The sequence below is a fragment of the Rana temporaria genome, chromosome 2 (assembly GCF_905171775.1).
Source record: "Rana temporaria chromosome 2, aRanTem1.1, whole genome shotgun sequence".
In the NCBI taxonomy this organism is placed as follows: Eukaryota; Metazoa; Chordata; class Amphibia; order Anura; family Ranidae; genus Rana; species Rana temporaria.
The window spans coordinates 112118436-112132534 of record NC_053490.1 but is presented as its reverse complement, the minus strand read 5'-3'; the positions used below and the strand labels follow the sequence as shown (position 1 = coordinate 112132534).

Here is a 14099-nt window from a genome sequence, read left to right as displayed (position 1 = left end):
CTCTGCATAGAACAGCTTCCAGGTTTTCTTGTCAAAGCCCAATTAACCACTTAACACCCGCCCGTCGTCAAATGACGGCGGGCGGAATGTTCTATTGTTCCGACAGGACGTCATATGACGTCCTGTCATTTAAAGCCTCTTGGGCACGCGCACCCGTCGCGTCACTGGGAACACAGTGCACGTGCCCGGCGGCCGCGATGGCCGCCGGGCACCCACGATTGCCCAGTAACTGAGCAGGGACGCGGAGCTCTGTGTGTAAACACAGAGCTCCACGTCCTGTCAGGGAGAGAGGAGACCGATCTGTGTCCCTTGTACATAGGGACACAGATCGGTCACCTCCCCCAGTCACCCCCTCCCCCTACAGTTAGAACACACCCAGGATACACATTTAACCCCGAAAAAAACGCAGATCGCCGCCATTCCTAGTAAAAAATAAAAAAAAAATAAAAAATTATGTCCCCTATTTTGTAGGCAATATAACTTTTGCGCAAACCAGGATATTGCGATTTTTGTTTTTTTTTAGCAAAAAAATTTAGAAGAATACGTATCGGCCTAAACTGAGAAAAAAAAATATTTTTTTTTAAAAAATGGGATATTTTATTATAGCAAAAAGTAAAAAATATTGTGTTTTTTTTCAAAATTGACGCTCTTTTCATGTTTATAGCCCAAAAAATAAAAACCGCACAGGCGATCAAATACCACCAAAAGAAAGCACTATTTGTGGGGAAAAAAAAAGGACGTCAATTTTGTTTGGGAGCCACGTCGCACGACCGTGCAATTGTCAGTTAAAGCGACGCAGTGCCGGAAGCTAAAATCTCGTCTGGGCAGGAAGGGGGTGTATGTGCACAGTAGGCAAGTGGTTAAACAAGCTGAAGTTAGAAGATGATTGGCTACCATGCACAACTACACCAGATTTTGCACTTTCCATATTTAGTAAATCAAACCTAATGTGTGTTGTGTTAATGCAGTCCATTGATTTAAAAAACAAGCAAATATGCATTTGTTTTTTAATGTCATGCACCACAACACACATTCCATGCATTGGGGTGTGTTGTAGCGTTGGCGTGTTGCCCGCTACTTTACTAGTGTGTTGCAGTGACCTTAAAAATAAAAAGCCTGCTATGCAATACCATAATGCATATATCTTAATGGGTGCTAAAGTTTTTTGATGAGATATGGGGTGATTTTAAAACAAGATTTTCACCATCTGCAACTTATATACAATTCAAAGCACAACCACTGAATAGTAATGTATCACATTCACAGCAAAACCTCTTTTAAAGCAGCTCATACATGTAAACAAATAATAAAATCCTTTTATATATATATATATATATATATATATATATATATATATATATATATATATATATATATATATATATATATATATATATATATATATTATATTACCATAAGTATTGGGACACCTGTCTTTACACGCACATGAACTTTAAAGTGGTGATACACAGGGATGAAAAGAATCTCCCTACATAAGTTTTACATTTATATCTGCTGTCTTCACGTTTAGAAAGTTGAGATCATGTTAGGAGATTTTATCTTCCTGTTTAACACAGAGTGTGATGTCTGGGCATACAGCCAAGATAGCTAACATTGCTGATTGGAGGAAAGGCACACACCCACTCTCTTCATAGGCAGAGGTGTTTTGTATTAGGACCTGCTCTCTGCTAATCTATTTTAGCAACCTCCCCGGACAGAAGATTCAGGCTGCATTTGTCTAAAAAGTATGAGAATTTGTCAGGAGTTATCAGACTGATAACATAGGAACAGTTCAGTAGAGAGCTACGGGACTTAGCTCATTGAAGAGAGATAACAAAACACAGCAAATATATGTGCCCAGCTCAAATTCAATGAATCAGGGTTAATGGCATCCCAGTTTTAGTTCATCGGGTTCAATATTAAGTTGGCCCACCCTTTGCAGCTATAACAGCTTTAACTCTTCTGGGAAGGCTGTCCACGAGGCTGTGCAGGTCAGTCAAGTTCCTCCACCCCAGACTTGCTCATCTATGTTATTATGGACTTTGCTTTGGGCACTGGTGCACAGTCACGCTGGAACAGGAACATCCCCAAACTGTTCCCACAAAGTTGGGAGCATGAAATTGTCCAAAGTGTCTTGGTATGCTGACGTCTTAAGAGTTCCCTTCATGGAAACTAAGGTGCCAAGCCCATCCCTTGAAAAAACAACCCCTCACCAATCCCCCCCCCCTCTTTCACCAAATGGTTTGGACCAGTGCACAAAGCAAGGTCCATAAATATATGGGTGAGCGAGTTTGGGGTGGAGGAACTTGACTGGCCTGCACAGAGTCCTGATCTCAACCCAATGGAACACCTTTGGGATGAATTAGAGCGGAGACTGCGACCCAGGCCTTCTCGTCCACATCAGTGCCTGACCTCACAAATGCGCTTCTGGAAGAATGGTCAAACATTCCCATAGACACACTCCTAAACCTTGTGGACAGCCTTCCCAGAAGAGTACAAGCTGTTATAGTTGCAAAGGGTGGGCCAACTCAATATTAAACCCTACGGGCTAAGACTGGGATGCCATTAAAATTCATGTGCATATAAAGGCAGGCGTCCCAATACTTTTGACAATACAGTGTACATGATTACATATAATGACATTTATTTGAGACAAATAAGAACTATAATGCATTTAGCAGTATAAGACTACAGTATAGGATATAATTATTTTCCCTTAATCGCTATTTACATAACTCATTCAGCAGTAAATCCTTGTTAATCTCATTCAAGCTGTTCATCCCATTTTATTAGAAACTGACTGTTTAGATTTTTGACATAAGTGAATGTGAATGGCTGTAAGAGAGAATCGGTACAGAATGTCGTCTAGGTGCAGCGTAGAAAACGCAGAATACAAGAAATATGAGCCAGTCACAGAACCTAATGCCTGTCATTTTATTTGCAACAGATGTTTTGGTGGGTTCCAATTCAAACAAAACAACCAGTGCTGAGTGCTCTTTCACATGGTAAGTCCTATGAGTGCCTCATCTCACTTGCTATATCTAAACACCAGTCGATTGGGGTTGATTTACTAAAGGCAAATAGACTGTGCACTTTGCAAATGCAGTTTCACTCTGCAAGTTCAGCTGCTCTAGAGCAGGGGTCTCCAAACTTTTTAAACAAAGGGCCGGTTTACTGTCCTTTGGGCTTCAGGGGGGCCGAAATTTGGCCAATGTGAGTAGAACATGGAGGAGTAAACATTGTCCCGTTATTGGTTTTAACAGAAGGAATGGTGCTCCATCGATGGTGTCAGTGGGAGGAATGATGCCCCATTATTGTTCTTAGTAGGAGAAACAGTGCCCTATCAATAGTGTCAGTGGGAGGAATGATGCTCCATCATTGGCCATAGTAGGAGGAACAGTGCCCCATTGATGGTGTCAGTGGGAGCAATAGTGCCCCATAATTGGTCTTAGGGGAAGTAGTGCCCCATTAATAGTGTTAGTGGGAGGAGTAGTGCCCATCATTGGTATTAGTAGGAGGAATTTTGCCCCATCGATGGTGTCATTGGGAGGAATAGTGCCCATCATTGGTCTTAGTAGGAGGAATTTTGCCCCATCGATGGGGTCAGTGGGAGGAATAGTAGCCATCATTGGTCTTAGTAGGAGAAATTTTGCCCCATCGATGGTGTCAGTGGGAGGAATAGTGCCCATCATTGGTCTTAGTAGGAGAAATTTTGCCCCATCGATGGTGTCAGTGGGACGAATAGTGCCCATCATTGGTCTTAGTAGGAGAAATTTTGCCCCATCAATGGTGTCAGTGGGAGGACTGGTGTTTCATCATTGTCAGTTGGCGGAACAGTGTCCCGAGGGCCGGATAGAAGCAAGCAAAGGGCCGCATCTGGCCCCCAGGCCACAGTTTGGAGACCACTGCTCTAGAGCTTAGTAAATGAGGTAGAGGTTCTCTTTGCAAAGAATACCCAATCACATGCAAGGAAAAAAAAATGCATTTTTGCTTGCACATGAATGGATGATGGAAGCTAGCAGAGCTTCTGCTCATTTACTAAACTCTGGAGCAACTGCTCTTGCAGAGTGTAACTATATATTTACTATCCCTGGAAAGTGCAAAACCAGGCTCACTTCTACATAGAAACCAATGAGCTTTCAGATTTCATTACCAGGCTTAAGGCCCCTTTCACACCGTGGCGGGAAATGCGGTGGCGGTATAGCGCCACTTTTTTTAGCAGCACTACCGTTGGAATTGCGGCGGTATTCGGCCGCTAGCGGTTAGGAGCGGCTGAGGAGCGGTAAACATACCGCTCCTCTCACCGCTCCAAAGATGCTGCTCTCAGGACTTTTGGAGCGGTCCCACTAGCGCATCGCCTCAGTGTGAAAGCCCACAGGCTTTCACGCTGAGACTGCAGGGCAGGAGTTTTTCAGGCTGTGTTTAGGCACTATTTTTAGAAAAACTCCTCAGTGTGAAAGGGGTCTAATTGAACAAGCTGGGGTTAGAAGCTCATTGGTTTCTGTGCATACGTGAGTCTGATTTTGCACTTTCCAGCGATGGTAAATATACCCCATTGTGTACGTAAAAGTGGGGAATGCCTGTATTGGGTCTCCACACATCGACCAACACTACATAGGTGCTGCCTGCCCTCTCTACTTAAAGCGGGAGTTCACCCATAAATTTTTTTACCCTTAGATTGATGCTCATTTTGTCTAGGGGAATCGGGTAGTTTTTTAAAATCAAAGCTGTACTTACCGTTTTAGAGAGCGATCTTCTCCGCCGCTTCCGGGTATGGTCTTCGGGACTGGGCGTTCCTATTTGATTGACAGTCTTCCGACAGACTTACGACGGTCGCATCCATCGCGTCACGAGTAGCCGAAAGAAGCCGAACGTCGGTGCGGCTCTATACTGCGCCTGCGCACCGACGTTTGGCTACTTTCGGAAAATCGTGAACGCCCAGTCCCGCAGCCCATACCCGGAAGCGGCAGAGAAGATCGCTCTCTAAAAAGGTAAGTACAGCTTCGATTAAAAAAAAAAAAAAGCCGATTCCCCTAGACAAAATGAGCAGGAATCTAAGGTTAAAAATTGTTAATTCCGGGTGAACCTCCACTTTAAACATGAAATCTGATTGGTCATTATGTTCCACTTTTGTTTTTTAAAGGGGTGGAGTATTGAGTGTTATCCATGACGGCCAATTGGATTTTCATCAGCCAGTTCAACACTTCCATTTGGTTGCTTCAGTTCTTTAATCCAATTTATGGTGGCCCAGCACTCATGCCCAACTTGGCCATACCTAGCTTGCAAATTAGGAAACAATAAAGAATTGTCAAAGCCATTGATTAACCTGGCATAAAACATGAGATTGGTGCTAACCAAAGCCAGCAGGACTTTGTTCAGATCAAAATGCAACTTTTTTAGCCATGATTTCAACAATGTTTTGTAAAAATTAGATCGGCCTGTATTACTTAGTTTGTGGGATCCTTCTCAGCTTTGAGCAAAAGTACAATAATAATTTTGCACATAGTTGAGGATTGTCCTCTCTGGAATTCCAGGGAGCCCCCGCGCTACTTGGTGCTTTATGATTAGGAAAGGGCAGCTAATTCATCCAAGATTTTTTTCTGGCTTCATTGTAAGTGTTGTCGTTGACATATATCTAAAAATGTTCTTGCATCAGTTCTTTTCTTACATTTACAAAATGAGTAATCGTCGCAGCAGTCACCAAACTTTTCACAGGGCTCATTGCACTGACAGCTGTACTTTTTGTTAGGTTTGTGTCCACAGCGATTCTTGCACGAATCTTCACATTCTGCAAACAAAGAAAAAGTACAAAACTTAAATTTAATGGCAGTACCGTATGTTAATATTCAATATATTAGTATCAGCGCAGTCTCTAAAGTGTCCTTTACATCAAAAGTTTCATCCAGCTCGAGCACGAGAGCATTCATACCCTTTCCTAATCATGAAAAAGATCCCCAGCTTGGTTGACATGATCTAAAGGGGTTGTAAAGGAAAACATTTGTTTTCATAATAAGCATCCTTTACCTGCAGACATTCCTCTTTTCACTTCCTCATTGTTCGTTTTTGCTCAGAAGTTGCTCTATTTCTTCTCTGTTCTGTTCACTTCCTGCTTGTCTGATTTTACTCACCACCGTGATGGGAGGGTTTACTGCGTAACTACGTGCTCACCCCATCCTGGGAACTACATCTGCGGCAGGACGCTCTCTACGTGTTAGAGACCTCAAGGAGGTGTGAATTACTGGGCGTGCCGCAATGCATACTGGGAAATGTAGTTCTTACATGAACGAACAATGCAAACTAGGAAGTGAATGAGAGAACAGAAACTAGAATGCCGGAGGTGATATAGATGAAGGAAGTTAATGGGTATTTACTCGTTTTTTAACAGAATCATTACACTTTTCTGTCTGTCTACCTTGCAGACAATAATTTTAGGCTAAAAAATGTTTTCCTTTACAACTCCTTAATGAAGATTATGAGACTATGGATACTAAACAGATAATTCAATTGTAATTTAGTGTTGTAAGAACAGCAGAAAGTGGAGAAATGTACCTGTTGTTGCCCAAGCCTTCTCTTTATCTTGAGAATGTCTGCTTAGTTTAACTGCTTCCGGACCACCCTATAGCAGAATTACAGGGCAGCACTCCTGTGCAGAATCACCTATATATGTGTTTCTGAACTTTCGCCTCCAGGGGGCTCACTGGGTGCCGGTGGGGCGCTTCTGCTGTGATTAATTACAGCAGAAGTCGATCTGCGGGTGCCAGGCACTGGATGTCCGCCAGCGCACACTGATTGTCAGTACAACACACAGAGCGGAGATCTGCCTATGTAAACAAGGCAGATCTCTGTTCTGCCAGGGGTGAAAGGAATGGATTTTTTGCCCCTGCAAAGGGAATAAAATCCCTCTCTTCCCTTAGTAAAAGCAGCACACACATGTCACAAAACACTGGCTAGGCACACAGTAAACCCTTAGATGTTTAACCCCTTCCCAGCCAGTTTCATTAGTATTTTTAGTAAATACCACTGTATTAGTGTCATTGGTTCCCGCAAAGTTTAAAAAATTAAGTTTAGTGTCCAACTGTCCACTGATCACTGCCATTACTTCTATAAAAAAAAAAAATCCATACATATATACCATATTTTGTAATAACACTGATGTTGACCTCCCTATAATGTTTGGATGTCTCTGATTTTAGTTGTCTATTACTAACAAGAACAATCATGCAGGTTAAGAAAAGTCAGACCTTCTAATATTTGCATACTGGTTTTGAAAGACTGATTCGTGTAATAAAGAGCCATTGGATCAGTCAGACATTCAGCATTTTTTTAAATGGAAAGATAGCCTACAAACTTTCTTAGTAAGAATTTCCTTTAAAGAGGTTGTAAACTCTTCCCCCCCCCCAAAGAAACAAATTAAAAATATGTAAGACAAATGCATAATGAGCTAGTATGTGTGCATACTAGCTCATTATGAAATACTTACCTGAGAACGAAGCCCCCGCAGTGGCGTCCGCACACAGCTGAGACGGCTGACACCTTCCCTGGTGTTTCTTCCAGGTTCGCAGGCTCCAGTGGCCGGAGCCCGATGATGTCACTCTGGTGCATGCATGCGGGATCTGCTTGTTACAGCACATGGCTGTGAAGAAATGGCATGGACGGCTGTTCCTTCAAAACGTGTGCGCCGATGATGTAATCGGCGAGGTATACAGTAAATATCTCCTAAACGGTGCACGTTTAGGAGGTATTTACAGAACCTATATGTACAGTAAGCCTTATTATAGGATTACCTATAGGTACAAACACACAAGGGGAGTTTACGTCCCCTTTAAGGCCGCAGGTTCTAGGAATAAAAGCATTTGTAAAGACATTTTTTTTTCAGTTTTGAAAAGCATGGGAAAGGGTTATATATCCAGACAGGTTTTTACTGGTCTCTCCTGCGATGATTCACTTTTCGATTTGGTAACCATAGCCACTGAGGCATAAACTGATAGTAAATTCAAAATGTTACAATTGTCACAACCAGAGCAAGCAGTATGGGACAATCCTTCAGTTGGCATACCTGTTTCCATAGGCGTGTGCACAAGCCGGTGTGCCTCGACACACCCTAATCACCCCATGTGCATTACCATTATCCAGAGGTGGCACCAGGTGTGTGGTTGGGGGTGCCAGTGGCCATTGTAATTGCCCCCATTATATTAAAGGCTAGGTTTAACTTTAGGACGACATTACACCCGTAATTAGGGCCACTTTAGCAACTTGGTAACCGGTCGCGGGCCACAATGAGTATAGCGGGCGGCTGGTTGTCTGTGTCCACTCTGCATATGTAGAGCAGACACGGATGCAGGCTGCTCTACCCTAAGGGCCCTCCGATCCGCCCAGACAGAAGGGGACAGATCCCCTTCTAATTTTTTAAGCAGATGAGATTGCAGATAGGTGGGTGTAAACAGACACAAGTCTGTTTACATCTGCCGCTCTATAGAGGTGAATGAAGGGTCCAATTGGGTACGCCTGAAAAACAGACAGGCAGACCCGATCGAACCGATCGTGTAAAAGGGGCCTAAGGCTGCTTTCACACTGATGCACAGCGGTTTACCTGCACCTCAACTGACCTAGATTTTCACTTCTTTCTTAGGATTCCTGCAGCTGGTTGCTGCTGTCCCCCAGACAGTTATAGCTGGTGGCTGCTGCTGGATGTCCTCCAGGGCTGGTACTGGTACTGCTGGCTGATACTGCTGTTGGGTACTGCCTGCTGGTACTGCTGGCAGGTACTGCTGGTGGGTACTGCTGGCTGGTACTGTGGGTTGGTACTGCTGGTGGGTACTGGTTCTGCTAGCAAGTACTGCTGGCTGGTACTGCTGGTTGCTACTGCTGTTGGGTACTGCCTGCTGGTACTGCTGGCAGGTACTGCTGGTTGGTACTGCTGGCTGGTACTGGTACTGCTGGCTGGTACTGATAGTGGGTACTGGTACTGCTGGCAGGTACTGGTGGTTAGTACTGGTACTGCTGGTGGGTACTGGTACTTCTGGTGGGTACTTTTGGCTGGTACTGCTGGCTGGTACTGCTGGCAGGGACTGCTGGCTGGTACTGCTACTGCTGGTGGCTACTAGTACTGCTGGCGGGTACTGCTACTGCTGGCGGGTACTGCTAGCTGCTACTGGTACTGATGCTGATACTGGTGACTAGTACTGCATGGCTGGTACTGGTGACCAGGGCCGGCGCTACCACTAGGCGAAGTAAGCAGCCGCTTGGAGCGCACTACCACCTAGGGCGCAAGCGCCAGCTGCGAGTGGGACAGATCAGCAGGGGGATCGGAGCACACTGAGAGCTCCAGAGAGAGAGAGATGAGCTGGGCGTATCACAGCCAGCTCTGACATCTATCCCCTCCCCTTGCTGCCCACAAAGCCAGTTAGAGGAGAGGAGCTGCTTTTACTCCTCCCCTCCTCTCCTTGTGTCTGCCCCGCCCACTCTCCCCGGCATACAGGGGATGTGGGCGGGAATTTTTAAGCACAGCAAACAGAAGGGAAAGATGGAGGAGTGTGATATCCATCCAGTCCCTCCTGCCGAGTGAGTACACTGTACACTGATGTAGGGGTGGCCTTCATTCCCTTCTCTCTCTCTCTCTCTCTCTCTCTCTCTTCACCTTTCTTTCTCTCTCCCTATTATCTATCTATCTGTCAGATTATCTATCTATCTATCTATCAGATTATCTATCTATCTATCTATCTATCTATCTATCTATCTATCTATCTATCTATCTATCTATCTATCTATCTATCTATCTATCTATCTATGTGTCTATCTATCGATCTATCTATCTATCAGATTATCTATCTATCTATCTATCTATCTATCTATCTATCAGATTATCTATCTATCTATCTATCTATCTATCTATCTATCTATCTATCTATCTATCTATCAGATTATCAATCTATCTATCTATCTATCAGATTATCAATCTATCTATCTATCTATCAGATTATCAATCTATCTATCTATCAGATTATCAATCTATCTATCTATCTATCTATCTATCTATCTATCTATCTATCTATCTATCTATCTATCTATCTATCTATCTATCTATCAGATTATCTATCTATCTATCTATCTATCTATCTATCTATCTATCTATCTATCTATCTATCTATCTATCTATCTATCAGATTATCTATCTATCTATCTATCAGATTATCTATCTATCTATCTATCAGATTATCTATCTATCTATCTATCTATCTATCTATCTATCTATCTATCTATCTATCTATCTATCTATCTATCTATCTATCTGTCAGATTATCTATCTATCTATCTATCTATCTATCTATCTATCTTTCTTTCTTTCTTTCTTTCTTTCTTTCTTTCTTTCTTTCTTTCTTTCTCCTCCCTTTCTTTCTTTCTCTTTCTTTCTTTCTCCTCCCTTTCTTTCTTTCTTTCTTTCTTTTCTTTTCTTTCTTTCTCCTCCCTTTCTTTCTCCTCCCTTTCTTTCTTTCTCTTTCTTTCTTTCTCCTCCCTTTCTTTCTTTCTTTTCTTTCTTTCTCCTCCCTTTCTTTCTTATTTTCTTTCTTTCTTTCTTTCTCCTCCCTTTCTTTCTTTTCTTTTCTTTCTTTCTTTCTTTCTTTCTTTCTTTCTTTCTTTCTTTCTTTCTTTCTTTCCTTTTCTTTTCTCTCTTTCTTTCTTTCTTTCTTTCTCCTCCCTTTCTTTCTTTCCTCTTTCTTTCTTTCTTTCTTTCTTTCTTTCTTTCTTTCTTTCTTTCTTTCTTTCTTTCTCCTCCCTTTCTTTCTTTCTTTCTTTCTTTCTTTCTTTCTTTCTTTCTTTCTTTCTTTCTTTCTTTCTTTCTCCTCCCTTTCTTTCTATCTATCTATCTATCTGTCAGATTATCTATCTATCTATCTATCTATCTATCTATCTATCTATCTATCTATCTATCTATCTATCTATCTATCTATCTATCTCTCTTTCTTTCTTTCTTTCTCTTTCTCCTTTTTCTTTCTTTCTTTCTTTCTTTCTTTCTTTCTTTCTTTCTTTCTTTCTTTCTTTCTTTCTTTCTTTCCTTTCTTTCTTTTCTTTTCTCTCTTTCTTTCTTTCTCCTCCCTTTCTTTCTTTCTCCTTTCTTTCTTTCTTTCTTTCTTTCTTTCTTTCTTTCTTTCTTTCTTTCTTTCTTTCTTTCTTTCTTTCTTTCTTTCTTTCTTACTTTCTTTCTTTCTTCCTTCTTTCTTTCTTTCCTTCCTTCTTTCTTTCTTTCTTCTTTCTTTCTTTCTTTCTTTCTTACTTTCTTTCTTTCTTCCTTCTTTCTTTCTTTCTTTCTTTCTTTCTTTCTCCTTTCTTTCTTTCTTTCTCCTCCATTTCTTTCTTTCTTTCTTTCTCCTCCCTTTCTTTCTTTCTTTCTTTCTTTCTCCTCCCTTTCTTTCTTTCTTTCTCCTCCCTTTCTTTCTATATATCTATCTATCTCTCTTTCTTTCTCTTTCTCCTTTTTCTTTCTTTCCTTTTCTTTTCTTTCTTTCTCTTTCTTTCTTTTCTCTTTCTTTCTTTCTTTCTTTCTTTCTTTCTTTCTTTCTTTCTTTCTTTCTTTCTTTCTCCTCCCTATCTATCTATCTATCTATCTATCTATCTATCTATCTATCTATCTATCTATCTATCTATCTATCTATCTATCTATCTATCAGATTATCAATCTATCTATCTATCTATCAGATTATCAATCTATCTATCTATCTATCTATCTATCTATCTATCTATCTATCTATCTATCTATCTATCAGATTATCAATCTATCTATCTATCTATCTATCTATCTATCTATCTATCTATCTATCTATCTATCTATCTATCTATCTATCTATCTATCAGATTATCTATCTATCTATCTATCTATCTATCTATCTATCTATCTATCTATCTATCTATCTATCTGTCAGATTATCTATCTATCTATCTATCTATCTATCTATCTATCTATCTATCTATCTATCTATCTATCTATCTATCTATCTATCTATCTATCTGTCAGATTATCTATCTATCTATCTATCTGTCAGATTATCTATCTATCTATCTATCTATCTATCTATCTATCTATCTATCTATCTATCTATCTATCTATCTATCTATCTATCTATCTATCTGTCAGATTATCTATCTATCTATCTATCTATCTATCTATCTATCTATCTATCTATCTATCTATCTATCTATCTTTCTTTCTTTCTTTCTTTCTTTCTCCTCCCTTTATTTCTTTCTTTCTTTCTTTCTTTCTCCTCCCTTTCTTTCTTTCTTTTCTTTTCTTTCTCCCTCCCTTTCTTTCTTTCTTTCTTTCTTTCTTTCTTTTTTTCCTTTCTCTCTTTCTTTCTTTCTTTCTTTCTTTCTTTCTCCCTCCATCCCTCTTTCTTTCTCTCTCCCTCCCTCTTTCATTCTTTCATTTTTTCTTTTTTTCTTTTCTCTCTTTCTTTTTTTCTTTCTCCTTCCTTTCTTTCTTTCTTTCTTTCTTTCTTTCTTTCTTTCTTTCTTTCTTTCTTTCTTTCTTTCTTTCTTTCTCCTCCCTTTCTTTCTATCTATCTATCTATCTGTCAGATTATCTATCTATCTATCTATCTATCTATCTATCTATCTATCTATCTCTCTTTCTTTCTTTCTTTCTTTCTTTCTCTTTCTCCTTTTTCTTTCTTTCTTTCTTTCTTTCTTTTCTTTTCTCTCTTTCTTTCTTTCCTCTTTCTTTCTTTCTCCTCCCTTTCTTTCTTTCTTTCTTTCTTCTCCCCTTTCTTTCTTTTTTTCTTTCTTTCTTTCTTTTTTTCTTTCTTTCTTTCTCTTTTTCTTTTTTCTTTTTTTTTTTCTTTCTTTCTTTCTCCTTTCTTTCTTTCTTTCTCCTCCATTTCTTTCTTTCTTTCTTTCTCCTCCCTTTCTTTCTTTCTTTCTTTCTTTCTTTCTTTCTTTCTCCTCCCTTTCTTTCTTTCTTTCTCCTCCCTTTCTTTCTATCTATCTATCTATCTATCTCTCTTTCTTTCTCTTTCTCCTTTTTCTTTCTTTCCTTTTCTTTTCTTTCTCTTTCTTTCTCTTTCTTTCTCTTTCTTTCTCTTTCTTTCTTTTCTCTTTCTTTCTTTCTTTCTTTCTTTCTTTCTTTCTTTCTTTCTTTCTTTCTTTTTTTCTTTCTTTCTTTCTTTCTTTCTCCTCCCTTTCTATCTATCTATCTATCTATCTATCTATCTATCTATCTATCTATCTATCTATCTATCTATCTATCTATCTATCTGTCAGATTATCTATCTATCTATCTATCTATCTATCTATCTATCTATCTATCTATCTATCTATCTATCTATCTCTCTTTCTTTCTTTCTCTTTCTCCTTTTTCTTTCTTTTTTTCCTTTCTTTTCTTTTCTCTCTTTCTCTCTTTCTTTCTTTCTCCTCCCTTTCTTTCTTTCTTTCTTTCTTTCTTTCTTTCTCCTTTCTTTCCTTCTTTCTTTCTTTCTTTCTCCTTTCTTTCTTTCTTTCTTTCTCCTCCCTTTCTTTCTTTCTTTCTTTCTCCTCCCTTTCTTTCTTTCTTTCTTTCTTTCTCTTTCTCTTTCTTTCTTTCTTTCTCCTCCCTTTCTTTCTCCTTTCTTTCTTTCTTTCTCCTTTCTTTCTTTCTTTCTTTCTTTCTTTCTTTCTTTCTTTCTTTCTTTCTTTCTTTCTTTCTTTCTTTCTTTCTTTTCTTTTCTTTTCTCTCTTTCTTTCTTTCTCTCTCCTCCCTTTCTTTCTTTCTCCTCCCTTTCTTTCTTTCTTTCTTTTTTTTCAAAATTATCTATCTATCGGTGAAGATGGGGGGGGGGGTGCCACAGGCTTTGCTCGCACAGGGCGCCTGAACACCTAAGGCCAGCCCTGGGCGCAACCACAGCCCCTGTTCTGTGTGAGCTCGGCTCTCCTCTCCTAATCGCTCGTTGTGCGCCGCCACCACTAATCCCTTCCTTTCTTTCTTTCTTTCTTTCTCCTCCCTTTCTATCTATCTATCTATCTATCTATCTATCTATCTATCTATCTATCTATCTATCTGTCAGATTATCTATCTATCTATCTATCTCTCTTTCTTTCTTTCTCTTTCTCCTTTTTCTTTCTTTCTTTCCTTT

The 14099-nt window shown here is 40.0% G+C and overlaps 1 protein-coding gene across 1 annotated transcript in view; it reads right to left on the bottom strand.

Annotated features, from left to right (window-relative positions):
- Positions 1 to 14099, bottom strand: part of ENDOU (endonuclease, poly(U) specific) — a 74040-nt gene that overhangs the window by 53695 nt on the left and 6246 nt on the right. Inside the window, exon 2 of the mRNA XM_040340768.1 lies at positions 5669 to 5788. Within this exon, the coding sequence (XP_040196702.1) occupies positions 5669 to 5788 (120 nt within the window). The remainder of the gene's footprint in view (positions 1 to 5668; positions 5789 to 14099) is intronic.